Here is a 27,247-nt window from a genome sequence, read left to right as displayed (position 1 = left end):
TGCGGCCTCTGATACAACGGACATGATGCGAACCTATCATGTCCATATGACTAGCTGCAGACAACAACAAAGAACCATGGCAGAAATTTGTGAGAAACAAATTGTAATTCTCCTTGACTAGCGTGAGGTAATAGTAGCGATGAAAACTACGATTATTTAATTGATAATGATCATAGAAGCGGTGGTGATGATGATAATGATGATAGTAGGTATGGCAATGACGATGCACTTAGTGAAAACAGTTCTGTAAAGTAGTTTTCACTATTTTTGCTTTTAAGCAGACTTGAGCGCAATCCTGTAATCAACAGTGCTATCTGTGCTAGTAGTATCAGAACATGAAAGACACAAACAAATTAAAGGCGAAACACTACGCTAGCGGGGACAGCATATATATTGCTTGTTTTAGTGAAGACTAAGTCATCATCATCATCATCATCAGCCTGATTATACCCATTGCAGGGCGAAGGCCTCTCCCATATTTCTCCACTTAACCCGGTTCTGTGCTAGCTGCATCCACTTGACCCCTGCGAACTTCTTAATCTCATCCGCCCACCTAACTTTCTGCCGCCCCCTGCTACGCTTTCCTTCCCTTGGAATCCAGTTTGTTACCCTCAGCGACCATCGGTTATCTTCTCTTCGCACTACATGTCCTGCCCATGTCCATTTCTCCTTCTTAATTTCCACTAGAATGTCGGTAACTTGAGTTATTTCTCTGACCCACTCTGCACGCTTTCTATCTCTTAATGTTACCCCTACCATTTTTCGTTCCATAGACCTCTGGGTTGTCCTCAACTTAAGTAGAACTCTCTTGGTTAGCCTCCACGTTTCAGCCCCATAGGTAAGTACAGGCAAGATTCAACTGTTGTATACTTTCCTCTTGAGCGATACCGGTAAGCTGCTGGTCATAATCTGCGAGTGCTTGCCAAATGCGCTCCATCCCAATCTTATTCTTCTTGTTATTTCCTTTTCATGGTCCGGATCTGCGGTTACTACCTGTCCTAAGTAGACATATTCGCCTACTACTTCCAGTATTTCGCTACCTAATGTAAACTGCTGTTCCTTCCCGAGGCTGTTGAACATTACCTTTGTCTTCTGCATATTGATTTTCAAGCCTACCCTTCTACTTTTTCTGTCTAGGTCATCAATCATTATTTGCAGTTCCTCCCCCGAGTTGCTTAGCAAGGCAATGTCATCAGCAAATCGCAGATTACTGAGGTATTCTCCATCTACCCTTATCCCTAACTGCTCCCATTCCAAGTCTCTGAATACTTCCTCTAAACAAGCTGTGCATAGTACTGCGGAGATTGTGTCTCCTTGCCTAACACCTTTCTTTATGGGAATTTTGTTACTTTCTTTATGCAGAACTGTGGTTGCTGTGCAGCCACTATATATATCTTCCAGCACTTTCACGTACGGCTCGTCTACCCCCTGATTTCTCAATGCCTGCATCACCGCCGAGGTTTCAACTGAGTCAAATGCTTTTTCGTAATCAATGAATGCTATATATAAGGGCTGGTTATATTCCGAGCATTTTTCTATCACCTGATTGATGGTATGGATATGATCGATAGTAGAGCACCGTTTCCGAAACCCTGCTTGATCCTTTGCTTGATTGCAGTCTAAGGTTGTCCTGATTCTATTAGCGATTACCTTAGTAAATACCTTATACGTAACAGACAGTAAGCTGATTGGTCTGTAATTTTTAAGGTCCTTAGAGTCACCTTTCTTGTGAATGAGGATAATGTTTGCATTCTTCCATGGTTCCGGTACCGTCGATGACACCAGGCACTGCGTATACAGGGTGGCCAGTTTTTCTAGCACGATATCCCCCCCCGTCCTTCAGCAAATCTGTAGTTATCTGATCCTCTCCAGCTGATTTCCCCCTTTTCATAGTTTCTAGTGCTTTCTTGACCTCGTCCTTCGTCATTGGTGGAACGTCTGACTGTTTTTCCCTACCGCCAATCTCATTACGGTCCTGACTACTTTGGCTACTGTAGAGATCTGTATAGAACTCCTCGGCTATTTTGACTATCTTGTCCATATTAGTGATGACGTTGCCTGCTTTGTCCCTTATCGCATACATCTGGTTTTTGCCTATGCCCAATTTCTTCTTTACCGCTTTAAGGCTTCCCCCGTTCTTTACAGCATGCTCAATTTTCTCCATGTTATACTTCCTTATATCGGCCACCTTGCGCTTATTGATTAGCTTTGATATCTCGGCCAATTCGATCTGGTCTGTTGGATTGGAAGCTTTCATACTCTGGCGTTTCTTAATCAAATCTTTCGTCTCCTTAGACAGCTTACCGGTATCCTCTCTAACTATCCTACCGCCTACTTCTACCGCGCACTAAGACTAAGTAACGTTTCACAAAACTAAAGGATTCAAAATAGTAAGACAATATTTGCAGGAACAAACTTTCTGCTACGGCAGACACAATTTGCGGCAAAAGTCATTAAATTATACAGTTAATTAAATAAACGCACTAGTTTGCTTTGTAATTATAGCAATTCGGCGTTTAGTCCATAGATGAAGATGGCAGCTGTGAAAACGTAACATCATATGAGCTTTTGAAATGACAAAAAAAAAAAACTCATTTTCTAGAGCCCTGCAACGCAATAAAATCCGAAAACTTTTATGTACGAAATCTAAACTTCTCGGATAACGTGATGCAGCAGCAGTGGCGCCAAGTTCGAAATGCCTGCTCCACTGTGTCGTGTAATTCTTTTTATTTCGCTCTGTCGCTATTACAAAAAAATAAGGGGGGGGGGGGGGGCCATGCCGCTGGTTTTTGTTTGTATTTGTTGTTAAAATTTCGGGCCTTTAGTTTGCACTAGCCGCACGACGAAAGAATTTAGCGTGTACTTGACGTGGCGCAACACCATTTGCAGTTCGATCTCAGCGTGATTGCCACTGCCCAAGTGATCACCGGCCATTGTTGGTGAACACATGGATGAACGCTGTCAGAATGAATACCTCTGAATGTTAACATGAATAACAACCTCAGAGCAATCACACGATGGAGTAAATTAAGTGTCTGATCAAGCCGTAGCAATGGGCTATAGGGGAATTAAGTTTCTGCCATACTGCTGTCACCTGACCTTCGCAAACAGGCAACCCTTAATAACAACGCTGCGGGGATCAAGACCCACAGCGGTAGGCCATGCGCACAAACTTTCAGCCTGGTTGGTTGATACATCTGTTCAGTGTTGTGGAAGCAAAAGAGCCGGCGCATCTCATTCACAGGCCCGGTCGTGTACTTGTTTGCACTTATGACATCCACGTTTTTCTTTTTTTTTTTGCACGTCCAGTAGGTAGTCCGCTGTCTACCAATATGTCATAGCTGCCGAGAATGCAAATGCCGACAGATAAAATTTCGAATTGCCTCGCGTGTGAACGTCTGAGTGAATTTTGCACTATCTTGTACGAACATGCTGAGTAGTTTGTAAAAATCGCGCACACGGCCTAGCTGATTGCCTCCCCAGGTGAATACTACACCCAAGTTGGAGATAACCTCATTCCACCTATTATCCTGTTGTAGACAGGAACATGCCAAAGGACCAACATATATTTCACTTCAGAGTGTTAATTACAGATCCCAGAATTACATGCACATTGCATAAGTATGTTTAACTGTGGCATTACTTAACTGCTCCTATTTACTTATTACTGCAGCCACTGCAATCAGTACGAACTCACTCTCTAACTCTTTGGTGCGCAAAATACACTCAGATTTCATGGGATCGTTTATTTAGCCATAGTATCCGTATCCATATCGCCGGTAGCCTCCGTATGCTGGGTAGACCGCATAGCTGGGGTAGCCTCCGTAACCGCCATAGCCACCGTAGCCGCCGTAGCTGCCATACGATCCAAGGCCGTAACCGAGTCCACCGAATCCGACTCCCCCGTATCCGCTGAGGCCGTAGCCAAGCACGAAGGTGGCCGATGCCGCAGCAACCAGCAGGCACATGGTGATCAGAAGGGCCTGCACAAAAATACCGACGAAAAATTTTACTTCTGACGTAACTTCCCCTTAAGGTTTGGTGTTGAAAAGGTGCCGGTGTAGAATGTTTTACATTATTTTATTTTGAATGCATAACGAAGTGCGTAAGCATATGTTACATGTTAAGACCTGTGTTTGCACAGCAAAGCTAAGTTAACAGCTAAGTTCATTGCACTAGTAGCAGCAACGCTATAGTTCTCGGCTCCTAATGTCTGCACCGTCTTCGTGTGATGAACACTGCGTTCTTTGTTTGACGCGGATGCGCTGTGGCGGCCATGCATGGCTAACTTTCGCGCTCTTTTCAGTTACCGTGTTGTCAAACCTTTTCGCTAACAATCGCTAACAACGCGTGAGTTTTGGGCTATATAGCGTTATAAACAACACTACAGACGGCTGTGCATAAGCTCTACTTCCTTTTTGCTCCTTCCAGAATGCTCTCTTTGTGGTTGCGCGTCTACTTTCCAGCCCAGGAACACAGAGGAAGTGTACGCGTGGCCAGTGTTCCTCGTTTTAACCCTTTCAAGCAGAGTTTGTCTTTTTTCTTGAGAACTTGCGCTTCTTCCAAATTGTTAAAGCACCCAGCAGGTGTTAGGAGAGCCCATCACTCCTGGTCCGCACACGAATAACGCCCACACGTTAAAGTGCCGGAGTGGCTAGAAATTGTAGCATCAGCGCACTAGCACTTGTTCTATAAGTACATAAAGAATCAGAAGATGACATTTGTCTTTGGAATTTTGAGCACTGCACTAGAAACATTAAAAAAAAAAACTTTAACGCCCTATAACGCTAACCACTTAAAAGTCCCCACGGGGTCAAAGTGGTAGCAGAGTATGCGTGTCCCGCCTGGACAGGGCAGCCACCGTCGCTGATGGGTTTCAGACCGTACTAAACGATGGCGTGATCCTCTATGCAACGCACCGAACTCCCGCTATACTCTACCGATTCAGTACAGCAACCATATGAATACACGTCTTACCCACTCTCCAATATATTGACCCATCCGCTCTGTCTGGAGAACGCAGTCTCTCTCCCGCCATCCCGTCACGTCCCAACTTGCCTTCCTCTCCACCCTCCCAGCTTTCCTCTCCTGTCCAAGAGGATTTCTCTCTCCACTTTTCGTCCTGCTATCGGAGGTCTCACACTCCATCGCAAACTACGGACCATTTTTTGCGATAATTAAAGTTTTTGCTTTGGACTACACTAAAGGGGATGTTTTCAGGCAACAAAATTTGTTTACTCGAGTGTGCCGAAGGACGTTCTCTAAAACTCGTGGTTTAGGGAAATATTGCTAGCAAACTTTGAGAAGTATGCACGTCGGCTGTGGCATAAAGAGCCCTCAGTTTGTCAAAAAAATATATACCGGGTGTCCCAGCTAACTTGAACCACGACTGAGAGCACCACAACAGCGGCGCACAAATGCACTAGTCACGTGGTATTATTGGTATTTCGCGGGCTTTCTTCTGAGCCCGGAAAAAAAGATACACGTGAGACTTTCTTTACCGCAATAATTGAAATGGGGGTTTCTGAAGGTGCTCTACAACTTTCCAATTTACAAGTTTGGTCTAAAGTCGATATTTAATAAATTAGATAAATTAACATAATTAGCTAATTAAATAATTGCAAAACAAAAAATTGCCTGTAGTGCGCAAGGAGGCTGGCAGTTGAATGCAATTGGTTTCACTGACCTAGCTCAAATATATTATTTTGTACCCCTTGGTTCAAGTTAGCTGGGACACCCGGTATATCATTGTTCATTCTCGCTTACTAACAGAAAATGCTGTTAATGAGTTTAATTTGGTTCATCAAGGTTAACTTCCCAAAGCGACTAGGTGTATGCGAATCCATAATAGAGGGGTCAGGAAATTTCGACCACCTGGAGTTTTTTAACGTGTCCTGGCATCGCACAGCACACGGGCGCCTTGCTTTTGGTTTCTGTCGAAAAGCAGCCGGCGTGGCCGGGATTCAATCTCGCATACTCGGGCACAAACCGTGGCAGGACATATGCTGGGAATGCTCATTGGACACAAATGTGTACATATCGACTAAGGTGTGAAGGAATATGCAGGAAGTAGAAGGTGGTGAGTTAGGTTTCTGAGTTAAATTTTCATTTCATTTCTCAGCAATAAGGAAAAGGGGATAGCTGCCAAATGTAATCTGATTCTGTACTAAGAACTGTACTGGTTACAATGCAAACCAATATGCAATACAAGCTATTAATGCGAAAACAACACAGAACGAACGCCGTCTAACAATGCTTTTCACGACGAATCGCAGTTCTCAGCGAACAGTAGAACTTCTTCATTTCCTAATTGCGGTAGCGCTAACGTCAAGAAACGGTGCCAAGGCCATCGCTCCAACAACTACAAAAAACAGGAAATACAATCGCCCACGCATCTCGGCCTATTTTTCTGCTTTGCTGTATTCCATCGTTACAGCGTACAACGCTAGAAAGGAAAACGGGAACGTTTCATTGTCTCTATGCATTTTATTGTATCTTCGTTGTATCGTAAAAGAAAGAAAAACGCTATGGTAAGCCCACCAGTGTCTCGAGGCAGCAGTGGGATTAAAATAAGTGCTTAATTACTCACTAAGCAACTCAGCAGCTTTAGACATAAAGAAACATACATTGATAAAGAAATGGCTGACTAAAATAAAGCATTTAAAACTGTGCTACAGCTTTCCGGCAACATGGAGAGGAAAAAATAATTATTTTTGAAACATTTGAATACGTGTTTTGAGCTGAATTCAGCGTACGTGTCAGCTGGGCTCGAAGAAGACTGTTTACGAAAATTACCGTTGCCTATGTGGGTGATTAGTTGATTGCGCCGGCTGTACGCACAAAGCTTGCTCCTGTCGTTAGTGTCCTTCTTATTATCATGGGCCTTGCATCGTATGCTTTCAAGCATGCTGGCAGCTGTGGGCACCTAAAATTAGGGAGCCCCGCCGGGGTGGTGCAGTGGTTAGGGTGCTCGAATACTGTTCCCAAGGATGCGAGATCGAATCCCGGCATCGGTGGCCGCTTTTCGGTGGAGGCGAAGAGCAAGGCGCCCGCGTGCTGTGCGATGTGAATGCACGTTAAAGAACCCCAGGTGGTCTACATTTCCGGAGCGCTCCACTGCAGCGTATCTCATAGCCTGAGTTGCTTTGAGACGTTAAACCCCGTAAACCTAACCAAACCTGAATTTAAAACAGATTGCGGTCGCTCTGAAGAACAAAATAAACCGTGTGCGAGCTTTCCCAGTACTTATATGATGAATTACGAAACAGCTGATTTATATTGTTACGGACGACATCAACGAAGAAAAAGCGGGCAGTGGCGCGGACAGGAGCGCTCGCGCTAGGCCCGGCAACATATTCATTAAACGTCATCTCACTGTCATCGACCATCTCTCTGTCCTCTGTTCTCCTGTTTTCATCGGCTTGCCGTATCGTAACATTTGGTTGGAGGTGCTGGGTACTTCACCATCACCCCCCCCCCCCCCCCCCCCATCCTGGTCCAGAGCATCAGCGCCCTGCGACTTCTTGCGCCGTCGGCGAAAGGTTAGGAGGCACTGCATGGCTGTTCCCCAGCCTGCCGGACCCAGCAAGACCTTGCCGTTCCTCCGCCTCGTCCCCCCCCCCCCCCCCGCCCCGACCACAAGACACGACGAAGGAGAGACTGACCCGAGACGCCACACATGACCACAAGACACAAGGAGAGATCCGAATGACCTAATGTGACCCCACTGACCTGATGTTCCGACCAAGGACCCTACGACCCAAGACACCGCTACACTTCAAGACATTCTCCCCTGCCTATGCCATGCAGTGCGTGCCTTGGCCTCCGCCATCGAGTCGTGGCAACGTGTGGCCCCAGAGTGTCCTGCCAAGGTTCATCGCGAATCATCGTGCCGGCAAGCCATTCTATTCTTCCTTCTTCCTCTTCTTTTTCAAGCATCTAGACACGCCCATCATCATGCCATGGAATCATCAACATCGTGCATTTCCTCGTCCACGATCGGGACGATCGCTCGGTGGCCCCGGGTTATGTTACGGACGACATCAACGAAGAAAAAGCGGGCAGTGGCGCGGACAGGAGCGCTCGCGCTAGGCCCGGCAACATATTCATTAAACGTCATCTCACTGTCATCGACCATCTCTCTGTCCTCTGTTCTCCTGTTTTCATCGGCTTGCCGTATCGTAACAATATTCTGGACATTTGGTGACAGAATATTTGATTTTTCTTGACACCGAGGTGGTGAGGTGATCACATTTTCGTCATCCAATGATTGATTCTCTTCCAACGCTGATCGGGAAAAAAAAAAAAAAAAAACTCCAAACAGGCTCATCATCATCATCCTCAGCCTGACTATACCCACTGCAGGGCGAAGGCCTCTCCCATATTCCGCCAATTAACCCGGTCCTGTGCTAGCTGCGTTCATTGTACCCCTGCTAACTTATTAACCTCATCTGCCCACCCAACTTTCTACCGCCCCCTGCTACGCTTTCCTTCTCTTGGAATCCTGTTTGTTACCCTAAGCGACCATCGATTATCCTCTATTCGCACTACATGCCCTGCCCATGCCAACGGGCTAATAAATAACTAAAAGCGACATTGCTTAACCTGTACGAGAATTGAGAAAGTTGTATTACTTCTTTGCATTCCTGACGCATTTTGATTTATTTAGCATAAAGAGATGAATTTCAAAAGCCTGAAGCCAAAAAGGAATTTCACTGCCGCCACAGTATTGTCGAGCTTCCTGTCATTTTATCTACAGAACTGCCGCACGTTGCGTTCAAGTCGAGCGAGAGAAGATACTTACGGCAAACTTCATGGCGGTGAATGCAGAAGACTGCTGCTTCTGTACAGACCCGGAGCTCTAGCAGTGACTGAGTACGGTTGCCGAATTCTATTTATATACCATCCTGAGTCTGCTTCAACTACAGCTTCGAAGGTCTCCGCAAAAGGGGCCCTACCCCCTGCTCGTAATCCTCATTAACAAAGCCGGCTCCTGACAAGCAAACGCGTGGCAGACGATATCGATTCATCTTTCAAAGCTTGTATCATACCTTAGCGCTGAATCGTTCGTGGTTTCGCAACACGTGATGACGGCTCAGCTCCAACCGTTGCCTTGGAAGAGGTCCTGCTCGCTCTGTCTGGCGCGTAATTATGAGCCCGTCGCGGAATTCGCCAAATTAGGTGCTGTGCTGAGCCGGCCCGAACGCTGTTGCCCTATGCTGCGTGAGGCATGCACACGATGTTCCGGACAGGATGCCTCACTGACGATAGCTGACTGATCTATAGCTGTCATTTTTCTTTCTTGTCGCTTCTTCCACAACCCTTGACGAAACTGTAAGAAAGAATAAAAATGCTCCTTTAATCGGCGCAATTATAATAATTGCTCAAAGCTTTTAGTTCGTTTTGGCCATGATTAACGGTGAATGCTGAACATGCAGACAGAGTAGACCATCATGACCTTGATGCTCTCTGGAATAATCACGGGTTACGACTCTGTTGTGGCTAGGAGAAAATGGCTGGGTAATTGCTTTGTCGCTGTACGCTTGAGAACCGAACACCACCAAGTCAATGCAAAGGGCAACTTGAAGGTTATAACTCATTTTTTGTGGGCTCTCGAGCAGTTGTCGCGTGGTCATACGTATTACTGACGTATGTGTGGTCACCTCTGCGATTTTCTTTGCTCTTTAGCGCTAGTTCTACATCAAAAAATAAAAGAATAATAAATAAATAAATCCATGCTTTCGTCGTCTGGTCGACTGTGATGTTAATCAATGTCTACCAGTTGGGCACAGAACAGCCTATATGCTACTCTTATCTTAATCCTCAATGCCGTATGATGTTGCTTCAAAATTACGAATACCGGTCAAATATTTTATCCCCCGCACGCCTCCTCTAAATGAATTGAGATCGTTCAAAACACATGCCAACTGCTTCCATCACCGTATTCCGATAGCATTAAGTTTAATTTAAGCCATGATATAGTTTGCACTGCTCAACGATTAACGTACATTACCTAGCTGACTAAATTTCAGACATTTAGGAAGCATACAAGCAAAGCATCCCTGCTGAAATTGTACTATGATGGGCGGAATTTATTTTAAACAAGTTATATTTTATTCCCCATCGTCGCGTACATATTTAAAGAAATATGTGTAGCAACATTTTGAAAATATGTGTAGTAACATTTTGAAATGGTGATCTGGAAAAAGCAAAATATGGAATTCGAGAGACTAATAGAGAGAAAGAGACAGATCAGAAGTATTGACAAATATGAGTAATTGAAACTGAGGCGGAGTTTCTTGCTTGGTACCCCGTGTAGGTCCCGTCAGGCCTCCAGAAGGCTTTTTGTCTACACCCGCAGCATTGTGTATGCAACGCTGAAATACAATTCTGATCCTGATTCTGATACTGGTTCTGCTGGTGCAGATGGTGCAGATGGTGTTTGCGTATTGAAGCTGTGTCTGCTATTTAGCCAGCTGCAGGTGGTGGGTGTTAAGATATGAGTAGCCGAATCCACAAAGCTGATGGTAAAACTAAGAACACCTTGTGCTTGATAGGCATCGTGGCCACTGCACTGTTACCTTCCACATTTGGCCTGTGCATAGCGTATGCTAATTGCAGGGTATCGAGTCAATTGTGGGTACTCTCCTTCTTCAAATTAGGCCGGCTACAGATACAGCATGGCTATCGGCTGGAGTAGAGCTTCATTGCCCGGCGACTGGCCAGTATTGAGATACAGTCGAGCCACTTAAGTAATACTCCAGTTAATACAGACAGTTTTTAGGGATCATACTTTTTCATTGTATTTACGCCTCTTCGTTAGGGAAACTGACTGTCAGGACACTGGACAAGGAGAGAACGCCCAGAGCCGATTCGCACCAACGTATTTCTGTCGCGTTAGTAAAGTCAATGATGAGCCAATTATCTCTGCTATATGCTTCCTAACCCCCATTTTCAGTTCAGGAGATCACAGAAATGGCGTGAAAAAGTACAAATGGCTGAGTGATTGGCCTTATCTTGACTGGTTTCTTGTTTTGCAGTGCAAAGTTTCCCAGCCGATGCTGCTTGATATTTTTGGTATCATGAGTAACGGCGAAGAAAACTCTCTCTTTAAACTGTACGTGACACGCAGAGGGGCGCGGTCAGAAGCTGTCATTCAACTGCGTTCTGATGTATATAACCGTTCGTTGTGATCTGTCCCAGACGAAATTAGGCCATTTAGCCATGAGACACCACCACGCCTCAGTTCATTCTCTATACTCATAGATGCATCTTGCTGTCAGACACTATTTCAAGCTGGTGCTTGAAATGCTTGAAGGCCTGGCAACCAAAATAACGTTGTTGTTGCTCCCACAATTACCGTTCAGTTCAGTTACACTGGTCAGATTATTACGCCGAGTACCTCTTTCACATCAACAGTTATTATTAGCAAGGTTTGCAGAGCAGTTTACCAAATGTTTCCTTGTCTGAATGTCACCTTTCTAAGAAAGGTTCTGCGCCCTTGCAGTCTGTTTGATGAGGGAAAGGGCGGCTAACTGTGTAATTGGTGCGTCATCTTGAGAGCCAATAGGGCGCGTATAGAATGCAATATATAATGCTGCAGTGGTGTCGTAGAGGTAGAACATCCGCCTCTCGTGCAAAGAGGACCGTGGTTCGAATCCAGGTGCCGCGCAATTCCTCGTCGGATTAAAAAAAAAAAAAGAAAGGAAACATCGCATGCCGATGAAACTGCAAACACAGATTTGGGGTGTGACCTATCCCGTGAACACCTCCGGAAAAGTACTGCTTCACCACAACAGGACTTGGCTATCCTGCTGTAGTAATTGCCGACAACTTCCTATGAATACTAAAAAAGAAAACCCGCCCTCAGTCCCCAGCGGCTGCAAAGCAACTGACCACGGCGACGGTCACACCTGCAACGCAGCAAAGGGTGCTAATTTCTCGCTCCGCTGGACAGGCTGCCATTGGAAGCTGACCCTAGCAACGTTTAATGCTAAAACCCTAGCCAGTGAGGCCCGTTTAGCTGTACGGCTAGAGGAATTAGAGGGTATTAAATGGGATGTGATAGGGCTTAGTGAGGTTAGGAAGCCGAATGAGGCATATGTAATAATATACTACACTGATGTATTTTGCCATCGAGGTTTACCGGGGAGACGAGAGCGAGGAGTAGGGTTCCTTGTCAATAAGGATATAGCTGGTAATATGGAGGAATTCTATAACAGTAATGAGAAGGTTGCAGGCATCGCAATTAAGCTTAATAAGTGGTATAACCTGAAGGCTGTACAGGCCTGCGTGCCTACATGTAATCATGATGACCAGGCAGTCGGAAGCTTCTACGAAGATGTAGAATTGGCAATGGGGAAAGTAAAAACGCAGAATAATTTACTAATAGGTGACTTCACTGCCAAGGTAGGGAAGAAGCAGGCTGTAGACCAGGCAGTGGGTAAATATGGCATTGGTTCTAGGAATAGCAGGGGGGAGTTACAAGTTGTGTTTGCAGAGCGCAATAACTTAAGAATCATTAATACCTTCTTCAGCAAACGGAAGAACCGGAAGTGGACATGGAAAAGCCCTAACGGGGAGACTAAGAACGAAATTAAATTCAAACTGTGTTCTAACCCCGGCGTGTAGAGGTAATAAAAAGATAAGAAAGAAGTCCATTACGAATTAGCGATGAGGGGGAGGGCAGAAGAGTTCAGGATCTCGCTACAGAATATATTCAGCTTGAACCGAGGGTGACGAGTTCAGCCTAGAAGCAATGAACAATAATTTTAGAGATATCATTACTGATTAACGGTGGAAGCAGGCGGTTGAAACCTTGGAGAGGGTACCGATAAACTGTCTAAGAATACGAAAGAGTTGACTAAGAAACGCCAAATTTGAAAGCTTTGAGCCAAACATACCGGATAGAACTGACAGATATACCAAAGCTAATCACTAAGCTTAAAGTGGCCTATATAAGGAAGCATAAATGAGGAAAATTGAGAATGCTCTAAAGAACGGGGGACGCCTTAAAGTGGTGAAGATGAAATTGGGCATAGACAAAACTCAGATGTATGCGCTAAGGGACAAGGCGCGTAATGTCATCACGAATAAGGACAAGATTGTCAAAGCAAAGTATCCGAGGAGTTCTAGACTCATCTATACGGTAGCCGAAGCCGTGTGGATAATTATGAGGTTGGTAGTAGTGAAAAGGGCTCAGGCATTCCGCCAGTGACAGAAGACGAAGTTAAGAAAGCTTTAGAAGCTATAAAAAGGGGGAAGCAGTGAGGGAGGACCAGGTAACTGCAGCTTTGCTGAAGGACGAGGGGATATAGTGTTAGGAAAACTGGCCAACCTGCATACACAATGCCTGGCGTCATCGATGGTACCGGAATCATGGAAAAACGCAAACATTATCCTTATTCATAAGAAAGGGAACGCTAAGGACTTGAAAAATTACAGATTAATCAGGTACATATAAGGTGTTTACGAAGGTAATCGCTAAAAGAATCAGGACAATCTTTGACTTCAATCAAGAAAAAGATCGAGCATGTTTTCAGAAATGGCATTCTACTATCGATCATATCCATGCCATCAACCAGGTAATAGAAAAATGATTGGAATATGACCGGCCCTTATACATAGGATTCATTGATTCCGCAAACGCAAACGCATTTGACTCATTAGAAACCACGCCAGTCATGCAGGCACTACGAAATCAGGTTGTAGGCAAGCCGTATGTAAAATTACTAGAACATGTCTATGCTAGCTTCACAACAAACATAGTTCTTCGTAAAGAAAATAAAAAAACTCCTATCAAGAAAGGTGTTAGGCAAGGCGACACGACCTCCCCCTACTATTCACAGCTTGTTTAGAGGAATTATTCAGAGATTTGGAATGGGAGCAGTTAAGGATAGCGCTTGATGAAGAATACCTCGGTAATCTGCGATTCGCTGATGACATTACTGTGACAGTGCCTGTGCATGACGCGCCACTTGCGAACTGATAGCAGCAGCGGATACGTAACCGCGCTGACTATAAAAGCGCGTCAAAAAACGAATAAACGGCATTCCTTATCCTGCACCTGGTCTCGGCTGCTTCTTCGAGTAAGGCCAGCTCGGCTGCCGCCGCTACTACATTTACTGGCGACGAGGATGTGATCTGCGCGGCTGTCCACTTGTTTCGACTATTGCTACTGAAGACTGCGATTTCCTGACGCTGCCATGTCGAAGGTGGGAAAAATTTTCTTTTTTTTTTTCTTTTTTTTTTGACGAAGGAAGCGAAAGCTTCGAGGCCTACCTGGAACTATTTGAGCTTTACCTGCAGGCAAACGATGTGGCTGAAGGCAAAAAACTAGCTGTGTTTCTGACGGTCGTGGTCCCTCGAGTGTATGAAGTATTGAAGAAACTTTTGATACCGCAGTCCCCAGCCAGCAAAACGTATGACGAGGTCACTACCCTGCTAAAGAGCCACTACAGTCCCCTAAAGGCCGTGATCGCGGAAAGTTGCAGATTTAACCGTAGAGTACAACTCGAGCAGGAGACGGTAGCTGAATTTACGGTTTAGCTCAAAAACCTGGCCAGAAGCTGTCAGTTCGGCGAATTCCTGGACAAAGCGCTTAGAGACAGGCTAGTCGCCGGGCTACGGTGCGTTGACACTCAGCGTGAGTTCTTTGCAGCTGAAAAGCTGACATTCGAAGAGGCGTGTGTAAAATCGCAGTACATCGTGAGCTAGCCTCCACCCAGACTCAACAAATAAATTTGGAACAGCACCAAGGTAATATTGCAAACGCAATCGAGGCTAGAAGTTGGTCAGTTGGACCAAGGGCGCCGGATAAAGAAACACGGTAGAAACAAGGCGGAACCCCTAGAATGCTTCCGTTGCGGGAAAAGGCATGCAGCCGAAAGGTGCCGGTATCGCAAATACAAGTGCCATATCTGCGACGACCAGGGTCACTTGAAAATAATGTGCAGACAGCAGGCGGTCAAAACAAAGGCACTGAACGCAATCGCTAGTCCCGTAGATGAGTCTGAGGACGGGTACTTCTGCATACTATGTCACTGTTAAGGTGGAAGGATAGGCCGTAAGAATGCAAATTGACACGGGGGCGTCAGTCACCGTCATGCCAAAATCGGTTTTTCGGCGCGAGTTTCCACATTTGAGAGTGGAGGAAGCTACCGTTCCTTAAGGACGTACACAGGGGAACTGGTGCCGGTCGTAGGATCGGCAAACGTGCGAGTCGAGTGCGGTAATCAAACTGAGGTTATTCCTGTGCTGGTAGTAGATGATGGTGGAAATGAGTTGCCGTGTCTACTGCGTCGCAATTGGCTGAGTAAGCTTAAATTGAACTGGCAGCAAGTTAAAGCTTTGCAGCAAGATGATGTCGTACTTGAGCTATAAAGAAGAAATTCAAAGCCGTGTTTTCGCCGCGAATGGGGCTGATTACGGGCTACAGGGCACAAGTTATTTTGAAGCCGAACAGTAAACCAGTGTTTTGTAAGGCCCTTCCAGTGCATTTTGCTTTGAGTCAAGCTGTGACCGAGGAACTTGCCTTCTTGGAACGGACCGGCGTATTAAAACGGGTCACTAGAAGCGATTGGGCGACACCTTTAGTAGTAGTATCAAAGGATAGAGGAGTAAAAGTACGGCTCTGTGGTGACTAGAAGGTCACATTAAACCCCGTACTGCTGAGCGAACATTACCCCCTCTCGCCATGCCAGAGGATTTGTTCACAACATTGGCAGGCTCAAGGGTATTCTGTGTGCTAGACCTGGCTGCCGATTACCAGCAAGTGGAACTTGACGAAGACTCGAAAGCTGTTTTAACTATAAACACATACCAAGGTCTTTACCAGTTTCAGCGACGGCCTTACGGCATCGCAACTGCTCCTGCCATATTCCAGTCGCTCATGGACGGTATTCTCAAAGATATTCCCCAAGTAGGATGTTACATTGATGATTTCATCATTGGTGGTTCGAGTATCGATGAATGTCGCCAAAAGCTAGATGTGTTGAGACAATTAGAGGATCACAGTGTGACACTGCGCATGGAAAAAAGGAAAGTTCTTTTGCAGTGAAGTCAGCTACCTGGGTCACAAAATTTCAGTGGAGGGACTAAAGCCACTACGGTCAAAAGTAAGGGCAATAACTGACGCACCTGAGCCCACCAACAGTACTCAGCTGAAATCATTCCTTTGAATGGTTAACTTTTACTCAAAGTTCCTGCCAAACTTGGCAACAGTTGCTGCCCCGCTGTACGAGCTTCTGAAGAAAGGAAAACGTTGGGAATGGATAGACAAGTGTGTTCAAGCATTTCAGAAAACAAAAACACTTGCTCACGTACAGTCCGATACTATCGTACCATGATCCAAAGCAACCCTTGGCTATGAGCTGTGATGCGTCACAGCACGGGCTCGGCGCAGTTATTTTTCACATATTTACAAATGGTCAGAGTTGGACATCGAAAAAACTGCAGCATTTGTCAAGCAATGCAAACTACTGGTACCCGTGCTCCACTCGAGCCATGACAGTTTCCCGCCCGCTGCTGGCAGCGAGTAGATGTGGATTTTTTATTTTTGTTTGCAAAAACGACATTTCTCCTGTGTGTCTACTCATTTTGTAAGTGGCTCGAAGTGTTCCCTATGTCCTCAACTACCGCCGAAAAAAACCATCGAGTGCCTGCGAAGTCTGTTTGCTGCTTACGGATTCCCTGAACAGCTGGTTTCTGATAATGGCCCACAGTTTTCATAACAGGAATTCCAGGACTTGCTCGATACATGTGACATCCAACGTACAGTGGTGAGCAGCCTTGTCGAGAGCGTAGCGGCGGTGCTCTGCGGAGCAAGTCAGCGACATCTACCATTAGGCTCTGGATTTGAGCGCGTCTCATGCGCATGCGCGGCAAATCAAACGGATGCCTGCCCATCGCTTCCTTTTCCAGCCCCCGTCTTGTGAGTACCTTTCGTGCCGCTAGGGTTGCACTGCTTACATTTGTGAAGCTCTGACGGTCGTCGGAGCGTCGCGATGCCACCGTGTTTCTCGGTTGTATACAAGACGGCCAGGCAAGCTAGCGCGAGTGATAGCGCGCGTTCCTGCATACGCACCACTTGCCGCCCCTGTGTTTTATCGTGGAGGAAGTCAAGTTCCTAGATCTGTACGGATGCCAAATGCTGTGTCCATTATAGCTGACAATCCGGCCTGCAAACACGTCATCACACAATGCGCCTGCAACGCAGAACGAAAACAGACAATAAGAAATCAACTAGTGTCCAGTCCTCGCATTCTTTACCAAGTGCTTGTGTGAAACGCGCGATCACCCGCTATCACTTACAAAATTTAATTTTGAACCGAGCAGTCACCTGATATCCCGTTGCACTCGCCTAGCCGTTTCGTGATTCGCGCAGAAACGCGTTGGATTCCCGGCCTCTGTTACATGTCATTAGGCGCGTACCTGGCGACATGAAGCGCAAGCATGAGCGGACGTAAGTCCGAGAACCCACGAGCAGGCGCTGTTTTGTTTTGGCCACGCATGCGTACAGGACGCATAACTCAAGCCCATAGCCCAACGTTAGATGGCACTGACTTTCTTTGCGGAGCAGCGTCGGCGCGCTCTAGATAACGCTGCTCACCACTGTACCTACAGCCCGCCATATACTATATGGAATCCAACGGGGCAGCCGAAAGTGCAGTTCAAACGGTCAAGAAGAGCCTTCGCAAGCAGCTCCTCCACGACAGCAAGCGAGTTAACAGCAGATCGCTGCGAAAGAGACTGGATCACTTCTTGCTGGCGTATCAGACAATACCTAACACAGTCACAGGCAAGTGTCGCGCAGAACTGTTCCTAAAGCGAACGCCGTGCACAAAGCTTTTGTTACTAAAGCCGTCGTTTCGTGATGACATGAAGAGAAAGCAAGAAGTAGTAAAAAGGCAGCTTGATCAACGAAGATCAATTTTCTGTTCATTTGGGGAGGGCGACTTCGTATACGTGAAAACCGTCAAGAAAGAGAAGGTGTCACGGACGCAAGGGCGTATAGTACGGCAAATCATCCCTGTGACCTACCTTGTAGAAACGCAGAACGTCGTCCGGCATGTTCATATTGACCATTTTCGTTCGCGAAGTTGTTTCCAACATGCAGGGTTGGAGACCGAGGCGATGGGTCCTAGATTACCCAGGACCAAGGACTCCGCACGCCATCAGGAGGCCCTCGCCGAACCCCAACAGGTGCATCATGAGGTGGACATGCCTGCCCTGAGGATACCCAGCACGGATGACATGGCACATCATCAAGAGGGCTTCACCGCGCGCCAGCAGGTGCACCCTGAAGTGGGCACGCCTGCACCTCCCCTTCTTGAAGTTGCTACAAATAGGAACCCACCACCAATGGAAGAGTAGGAAGCACAACCTCCAGCTGCCGACATCGGGGATCCTCAGGCGCAAGCCGAAACTCGTTCAGGCTCTCAAACACCTCTGCGCAGAAGTCAGCGCACCCGACAACCACCTTACCGGTACACCTTTCATGATTTCCGTCGTCGAAGCCAAGGATTAAAGACAATGATCTTGGGGGGGAAGCAAGAATGTGATAGCGCCTGTGCATGACGCACCACTGGCGAATTGATAGCAGCGGATAAGTAACCGCGCTGGCTATATAAGCCCGTCAAAAAAAAAAAATAACGAAATAAACTGTATTCCTTATCCTGCACCTGGTCTCGGCTGTTTCTTCGAGTACGGCCAGCTCGGCTGCCGCCGCTACTACAATTACCTTACCAAGTAACTCCGGCGCTGAACTGCAAAGAATAACTGATGGCCGAGGCAGGAATAGTAGAAAGGCATTCTTAAAAATCATTAAGTAGAAGAATAAGGTAATGTTGAACAGCCTCGGGAAGGAACAGTAGTTCTGAATAGGTAGCGAAACACTGGAAGTGGTAGGCGAATATGTCTACTTATAGTACAGGTAGTAACCGCAGATCTGGACCATTAAAGGGAAATAACTGGGAGAATGAGATTTGGACTGAGCGCATTTGGGAAGTTCTCGCAAAATATGGCTTGCAGCTTACCGGTAAAGAGGAAAGCGCACAACAGTTGCATCTTACCTGTACTCACCAATTGTGCTAAACTTGGAGGCTAACGAAAAGGGTTCTACTTAAGTTGAGGACAATGCAGAGGATTTGGATTGGTTTGGTTTGTGGGACGTCCCAAAGCGACTCAGGTTATGAGAGGCGTCCGGAAACACAACGCAGAGGGCTATGAAACGAAAGAAGTTAGGTGTAATGTTAAGAGATGGGAAGCGTGCAGAGTGAGTCAGAGAATCAAGTAAGTGACAGTATAGAGGAAATCAAGAAAAAAGAAATGGGCATGAGAAGGGTATCTAGTGCGAAGAGAGGATAACCGATGGTCGCATGGGGTAAAAAATTAGATTCCAAGGAAAGGAAAGCGTAGCAGAGGGCAACAGAAAGTTAAGGGGGCGGATGAGGCTAAGACGTTTGCAGGAATCAAGAGAAGGCAGCTAGCACTGTAGCGGATGAGGCTAAGAAGTTTGCAGGAATTAAGAGAAAGCAGCTGGCACGATAACCGGTTGATTGGAGGAATATGGCAGCGATTTTCGCCTTGCAGTGAGTATAGTCCGGCTGACGATAATGATAACAAATAGACCCCTGATATATTCGCACTTTTCCATATCAGAGGGAAGTAGTGAACGCGAAGATGAAAAATGGGCCGTAACTACCTTATACTTTATGAAAATGTCTAAAAGGGGGGAAATATGGAGAGCGAGAAAAGGAGGGCAGCCAAATAGATAAGAAGCATTTGGCACTGTTTTCGGCAAAGTAACGAAGTTCCCTTACTTGTAGCGCTTGCCGTGCTACTAGGTTGCCTAATATCGTACAGAGGGGGATATCGATGGCACAGGCTGGCGTCGTTCTACTTGTCCTCGCAACCAACGAAGGTTAACGACCGCAGTGCCGCCGCTTCGCTGCGAGCCTAATTTGCAGCTGTTGCGGCGTCCTGCTTGCTTATTCCAAAGACGATGCGTCGATTGAGTATTTGGCATCAATGGCTATATGGGTTCTTATGCAGTGTGAGAGTTCTATTTCGAGATAACATGCTCCAAAATAATACAATAGCAAAATCAAAGCTACAGCTCCCTTTAATTTGGCAGAAGTTTGGATTGGTTGGATTGGTTTCGGAGTTTAACGTCCCAAAGCGACTCAGGCTATGAGAGACGCCGTGGTGGAGGACTGCGGAAGTTTCGACCACCTAGGGTCGAAATTTCCTGCACGTGCACTGACATCGCACAGCACATGGATGCCACTCCGCAGGCTTTTATTTTAGGCATTATTATTTCCGGTGTCAATACGTGATTTAATGAACTGGAAACTTCGTGGATGAAAGATCTGCTGGCTGAAGTGCATCATTGTCTTACATGCAGGAAATAAGAGTCAGCCGTGGTGGACACATTTTGGTCATGAGTTCTGCTGGAGCTGCTTTATCGGGCAAAACGTGCTCTCGTTGTCGCAACCACGGCGTGCGCGTGATGCTCAAGGGACACAAGAGAATCTGCCCGCACAGGTACTGCTCCTGCGACCGCTGCGGCCTCGTCACCATGCGCCGCCAGATATTGGCCGAGGAGGCATCCATTCAGAAGAAGCAAGAAGCCGAGTCGAGTCTCCTCGCTGCCGGTCAGCTCTGCGGTCAGCAAAACCTCGGTAAGCGTTCCAGTAGTCGAGCGATGGGAACGTGCCGCTGCCTTGTTAATCTACACCGTAGGCAAAGGAATCAAGAAAAAGGTAGAGTGCAAATGTAAGGCAATCACGTCATTATAAAGTGAGCTGCGGAGACTGAACGAGACAGTGGAGATATCTAGCTGATGTGGTGCTCGCCCTGCAAACCACATGCATGCATATAAATAAGCGATACATGTTATGGAGAACACCTAGACATAAATAGCAGCGAAAAGCTTACTTTTTTTAAAATGCACGTCTAATATTTTCAGAATACCAGGACATGAAAGATTTGATGCCCCTGGATTTAACTGGTTAAACTCGGCGACAGTCAGTCATTAACTTCCCCATGTTCTGAAAAGAAACACTGAAATCTATCATAGCCAAATTTTGTTTTGAGTGATAAACTGTTTCTAGCCATTTGTGGCTGTGTTGGCATATATTCGGTAGAAAAAGAGGCTCATATTGCTTCGAAAGTTTAGTTTAAAACTGAGAAGTTGTTTATTTTATCGCGATTAAGGTCAAATTCGCCACATCAAAGGTGAAAAAAAAATAGTAAGCAGTCACGAGTTTGAAGCGAACAGCGTAATTGGTTAGTCTCATCGACCACACAAAAATGCAATATTAGTTGGCGTAAGTTCAGTTTGCTTTTAAATAGCCAGTAGCCGTGATGAACATGTTCGGCTTCTAAAAGCACAAAATGTTGCCTGTCGAAGTTCATGTATGTCTTCTCTGTTTCTTTTTTAATGTTTGCGGTGCCAGCAACAAGTACGCTTATATCATTTAAGGAATATTAGAGGCTGGTGTAGAAATACCGCTCTTAAGCAGTCTTTGGTTGGATTTTGAGCCCGTTATAGCGCCACCTGAGAACACCAGGCGTGGACACCGGTGCGCCGGTCCGACTTCTCTGAAAAACTGATGTCGCGTTACTTTGAACCTTACGAAGCTCTGCACCGTGTCACTGAAGTGACATGCGAAGTTCTTCCAGCAGGTACTGTGCTGCCCTCGCGTCGGCAACCACGCTCCTAGGTGGTGCACGTTGCCCGCATGAAACCGTATTTCACGCGGTAATGTGCAGTGTGCTATACGCTTGTTTCGTTGTCGTGTAGGGCACCTTACCCCGCCTCCGTTTGTTCCTGTTCTGATCATTTTGTTTTCGCTTGCATCGCCCGTCGCTCGCGCTCAGTCCCTGCTTTAGTTTTTTTTAGGAAGGAGAGTAATGCCACCTAGTGTTCTCAGGTGGCGCCTGAAAGAAAAGGACGTTGAAGTGGGTTCGCACGCTATCGGCGCAACGCTTCTCGTTGACAAAGCCTCGCCTGTCTTTTACGTCAAGTGTACACCTGCTTTCCGTTACAATAGTCAGCTCACAGTCTCATTTCGCGCACGGGTATAATGAACGCACCACTCGTCACTTAGGAACAAGAGATCAAGCTTGACGAATGCAGCTCGACTGTAGATGCAGAGGTGTCCGTTAGAATTGCTTACACCAAGTTCATAATTCGATTGCTTGATTGATACCATAACGATAATAAGGAAACAAGACGTATTGCTAATACAGCCAAATCGTAATCACTTGGAATCAAAAGAACGCAGAAATTTTCGCATTATGCTAACTTTGAGCTGAGAGGAGCCCTATCTACTGCCTATAATGAATACGTAATGCAGAGACATCAATTGAATTAAAGTGAATTTACGAGCCAGAGGAGTTCGAATGAACGAGATTCCACAATATACTGCTTTTAATGCCACGGATTTACTTAAATAACCATCCACACGTTACACGCTTTACAACGCCCATTAACCAGCGATACGAATGTCCGCGTCATTTATATCTTGAAGTAATATAATACTGAAAAATCTAGCACCTGCATAAAAAGCAGAGAAACATGCCTTAAAGCATGCATAAATTTTTGTCTATTTTCTTACTTGTAGCTTTTCCTGAGACTCTCTATGCGAGATATGCCGTTGTGCAAACCGTAAGACAATGGCAGCATGCTGCTCCACTGTTACGTATTATCGGCGTAGTGACTCATATGAATGTTGCCTAACAGCTTACATGCTCTAGGATTACCTGTATGAGGGGATCACCAGTTGGTATGGTGAAGTAGTGTGCCTGAGTGGATTTCGAGGTGCCTGCGAGATATTGCACATTGTTTCCGTGGAACGGCCCGACAAAATGCTACCTCTGTCATTTCGAAACAGTAACGACGCTTCCTGATGATAGAGGTTCGGTAGATGACTCATGGGTCTTCTGAGATGGAAACGACTTTCGAAACGCCACCAAGGGGTGTGTGACGTTCATGGATCTTTCTTTTGCATTTGTACTTGCGGATATGTATTGATGAAAGACGACGAAATGACGCTTCTCATACGCCTACCCGGTAAAACAGAAGAAAATCCATCCAAGGAAAAAAAAAAGGAAAACATTAATCGAGGCGGTTGATGACTGGGGGTCATTGCAGCTCGCCTTGCCCTCCGAAAACATCTTCTGCAACGCGCGTTCGGATTTTACTTTAGGGACTAACAAAACTTTCTTTATCCTGTCTTTATTTTCATGCTTAATTCAGCACCGCGTCCACTCCGAAAGCAACTTTTAATTTGTGTTTTTATATCTGTTGATATGTTGTAGTTGGACTCTGTATGTATTCTAGGCACTAAACAGAACGTGGGAGGAGCATAACTGTTTGAGATTAAATATAGATTATTCGGGGCTGCGAACCATTTTCTTCTTTGTTGTCTTGAATTCATCGCTGCCTACCTGGTCGTCAAGATCGTTCTTGATTTACACTAAGGCCGAACACTGCGGTTTAACATAAGATAACGTTCTGAGTGCAAACTGGTTTCATTATCCAATTTAAATAATTACCAGTTAAGGTTAAGAACCACAGGTGTCAAGCACGCTTATTTTCATGCTTAAGAAAAATGATACTTTGGCTTTTCTTTGACGCTTAACTTAAGGAGAGGCACATCAGGCATCCATATGAGCAGTTGTGACTCTACGTCCTGCCCGTTACTTACAACAATATGCATTGAAACAAGTAGCCGCCGAGTATATGACTTCAAAGTCACAGCACGTTCGCAATAATTTAGTACGAAGGAAAAATGAACGCAATTGGAAGCACTCACATAAAGAGTCAAAGAAAACGAATCCTAATGAGACAATCAACCCAGAAATAACTCCTGAAAGAAAAAAAAAAGCACCATTTCATCAAGATATATTCAGAAGCAAAAGTGTAATAGTTCATTTTTACAATATCAGGAATTCGCATCAACTTTTTTTTTCAAGTATCATCTTTTTTATGACTAGTGTATATATTATGTCGTAACGCTATAATCATAATCATCATCATCAGCTGGAATATACCCATTGCAGGGCGTATACCTCTCCAGTATTACTTCAATTAACCCGGTCCTATGCTAGCCGCATCAACATGACCCCTGCGAACTTGTTGACCTCATCCGCCAACCCAGCTTTAGGCCACCAACTTGCTACGCTTTAATTTCATCGGAATTCAATTTGTTACCCTTACCCACGATCGATTCTCCTCTTTTTGCAGTATATGCCCTGCTCATGCCCATTTCTTCTTGATTTCGACCAAGGTGGTATTAACTCGAGTTATTTCTCTGACCAACTCCGCACGCTTATTATCTTTAATTCACCTACGGGCTGAAACGTGGAAGCTAACAAAAAAGGTTCTACTTATGCTGAGTACAACGTAGAGCTGTGGAATGGAAAATGGCAGGTGTAACATCAAGAGAATGTAGATAATAAAATTTGGCCATTGGCTTTCGTCAGGGAGCGAGGAGGCTAACTTAATGAAACTCAATGCATCCTAAGGAAAGTGCTCTCCTGAGGCGCGTCCGTATAATGTGCCCGTCAGTGAAAGCGTCAGCCAGAATATATATATATATATATATATATATATATATATATATATATATATATAATCTTTTTTTTTTTTCTGGGTGAGAGATGCTGAAATCCTGGTCCCATGACCGAAACGCCTTAGCTTTCTTTCAGTGCTCTAGCATTATTGCTCGCGATGGAAGAATAGAAGAAAACATTTGTTGAAGCAGATTCGAACCCAGGAATTTTGTGTGCGAAGCAAGTATACAAAGCTTGATAGGCACGGCGGCAGGCCTTGTTATTTGAAGGACATAGCTGAACATAAATTTAGTTTGTACTGAGTGCTAGAAAAGCGCTATCATTTGGTATGACGATGATCTAAAGTGATAAGACGGGAGTTCAGATGGTGGTATAAAGTGACAAGGAGATAATGAGATAGCGATAAGGAGGTGACCGAGGAATAATGGGTCGTCTTGGCTACGATACATGCCTGACGAGGTGGAGACACGGTCCTATCAAAATTGGGCAGTTCCTTAGCATGTCTTATTATGGTGTTATCCATATCTGGCCCTAGCCCTCAAAATGTGAACTTGACTAAAGCTTGGCTGAAATGTGGTCGGAAGACATCTGAATTATGCTGTTGGCATGCCCGCTCTGTCTTGAGCCTGGCATCGACTCGAAATTTGTCACGAAAAAGTATCCTCGATGAAATAAATAATAATAGGATTGCTGGGCGATTATCACACGAGACCATTCGCTTCAGGTCCATTAATAACACCACCAGCGATGGCGTCAGCAGCATAAGTACTGGTGGCGGAACTTTCCACGACGTGTTTGCTGTGATTTAGAAAATTACCAGTCAAATGTTACTCCTTAGTGTAAACAACTGCTTGCTGGCGCATTCAAAATCTTGCACTTAATTGGAACGAATGAACTGTCATTCTGGTGATATGCTGCTATTGGTAACGGCAGTATCAAGATTACGAAGACGGACAAATGGGTTCTGGTTGTGAAAACGGCCATTTTGTATCACGCACATCGCTGCAGCCTTCTGATATGAAAACCACCTTCAAGGAGGAAGAGGTGACCGCGGCAAAACTTCCCTTCGAATAATATCGGATGCGATGGGATAACCCCTTCAAAGTGTATTACTGAATGAGTTAAATCTCTTTAAATTTAATGAGGCTCTAGGCGGACTGGTGAAGCACTAAGTCTCTAAAGACGTTAATCGCGTTTGGAACCGCTCTCTTGCAATCATACGGTAAATGTTAAAACAGCGGGAGGCTTTAATCATCAGACTAAATTATCAATGGTCTCAATATCAATATCAATTATCAATATCAGTGCCATCACATTGTCGATGTGTGATGTACATTACACGGACGGGATTTTTTTCCTTGCTTGGTGCGGTAGAAATTAGTATTAAATCAACGTCTCACCATAGTCCGTCACCATATAAGTCTTGTATTTATCCTGCCCAATACATGCTCCTTCGAGTCATCTTCCTCAGCTTTAACTGATATATCAGAAATTCACAATTTTCATATTTTTTTTTTCTTGTTATGTGCCTCAAAGAATTTCCCCCTGAAGGCTGCACTCCTTTTTGTCTTTTAGTCTGCTGGGGCTGTCCTTAACATCATCTATAGCCTTTCAATAGCCTCCAAGTTTCCATCCGTCTATGAGTATACGGCACAGGGCAGAGTGAGTCAGAGAAATAATTCGAGTTGGTGACATCCTAGTCGAAATGAAAACGAAAAATTGAGCATGGGCTGGACATGCATTGCGAATAGAGGATAACCCATGGTAGCTAAGGGTAACAAATTGGATTCCAATGAGAGGAAAACGTAGTATGGGGCGGCAGAAAATTAAATGGGATGATGAGGTTAGGAAGTTTGCAGAGGTAAGATGGGTGCAGCGAACACAGGACTGCGCTAATTGAAGGAATATGGGAGAAGCCTTCACCTCAGTGAGTACAGTCCGGCTCTTGACAGTGGTGATGATGATGATGATGATGAGTGCCGGCTGAATGCATTGATGTGCACTTTTATTTCAAGCTTCAGGGACTCACTTAATACTCGCTGAATTACTAATATTTCATTTCAATGCGAAAGACATTTTTCAGCGTTAAAATTAGAACTTCCTCGTTAATAATCTGCGTTTCTGCTATCTATAGCAACGATCCAATGCAACACTCACTTGCTGTACCTCAGTAAACGTTTGAGACATGAAATACTTTCAGACGAACAACGAACAGAGAAAAGACACAGCTTCGCTGCCCATCCATGATCTCTATATGTAAATTAAGTAATTCTCCATCCAGGCCCTGACATGAATTCAGGGAATACCGCAGAAGTTTTCATTGCGTGCGGAACATATATGTTTTAATTTTAGTCACTTGAAAGATAGAAAGACTTTAGCGAGAGGAAACTACGTTTATTTCTCCGCGTTGGCAATAGAGACACCGATATGAGCTTCAAGCTTGCCAAGAAGGAAACGGAACTATTGGGTTTCCCCACTATGCCAAACACCTCTTTCCGAGTAGGCAGGACATTCACATTTTCCTCACTAAAGAGTAGAAACAACAAAGCAGCAGTTGCGGTCATTTGTGCAAGAAACGGCACGAGCAGAATGGCAAGCACAACCGATATGTGATGGACAAGAAAGTGAACCTGCCTCACAAAGTATCGATGAGGCATCGTACTTT

At 45.3% G+C, this 27,247-nt stretch overlaps 2 protein-coding genes across 3 annotated transcripts in view; one reads left to right on the top strand and one right to left on the bottom strand.

Annotated features, from left to right (window-relative positions):
* The window catches only part of LOC146186362 (uncharacterized), a 265,514-nt gene that overhangs the window by 4,520 nt on the left and 233,747 nt on the right, over positions 1-27,247 (top strand). The window contains exons 1-2 of one of the 2 annotated variants that reach the window (XM_084607138.1): positions 14,065-14,213; positions 20,405-20,681. In XM_084607138.1, coding sequence (XP_084463264.1) covers positions 14,205-14,213; positions 20,405-20,681 — 286 coding nt within the window. In that variant the 5' untranslated portion in view covers positions 14,065-14,204. Of the gene's footprint in view, positions 1-14,064; positions 14,214-20,404; positions 20,682-27,247 lie in introns of those variants that run through there. The other variant, XM_084607139.1, reaches the window with a different exon arrangement.
* On the bottom strand, positions 3,732-8,961 carry LOC146186363 (uncharacterized). The gene is made up of 2 exons (XM_084607147.1): positions 8,804-8,961; positions 3,732-3,983 (listed from the first exon to the last, which is right to left on the bottom strand). Exons 1-2 carry the CDS (start codon positions 8,813-8,815, stop codon positions 3,750-3,752), a joined length of 246 nt encoding a protein of 81 aa, XP_084463273.1. The 5' UTR covers positions 8,816-8,961; the 3' UTR covers positions 3,732-3,749.

The sequence above is a fragment of the Amblyomma maculatum genome, chromosome 6, assembly GCF_055883805.1.
Source record: "Amblyomma maculatum isolate TAMU_Amacu chromosome 6, ASM5588380v1, whole genome shotgun sequence".
NCBI lineage: Eukaryota > Metazoa > Arthropoda > Arachnida > Ixodida > Ixodidae > Amblyomma > Amblyomma maculatum.
Note: the sequence above shows the minus strand (reverse complement) of the source record. Positions and strands in the feature narration are given on the sequence as shown.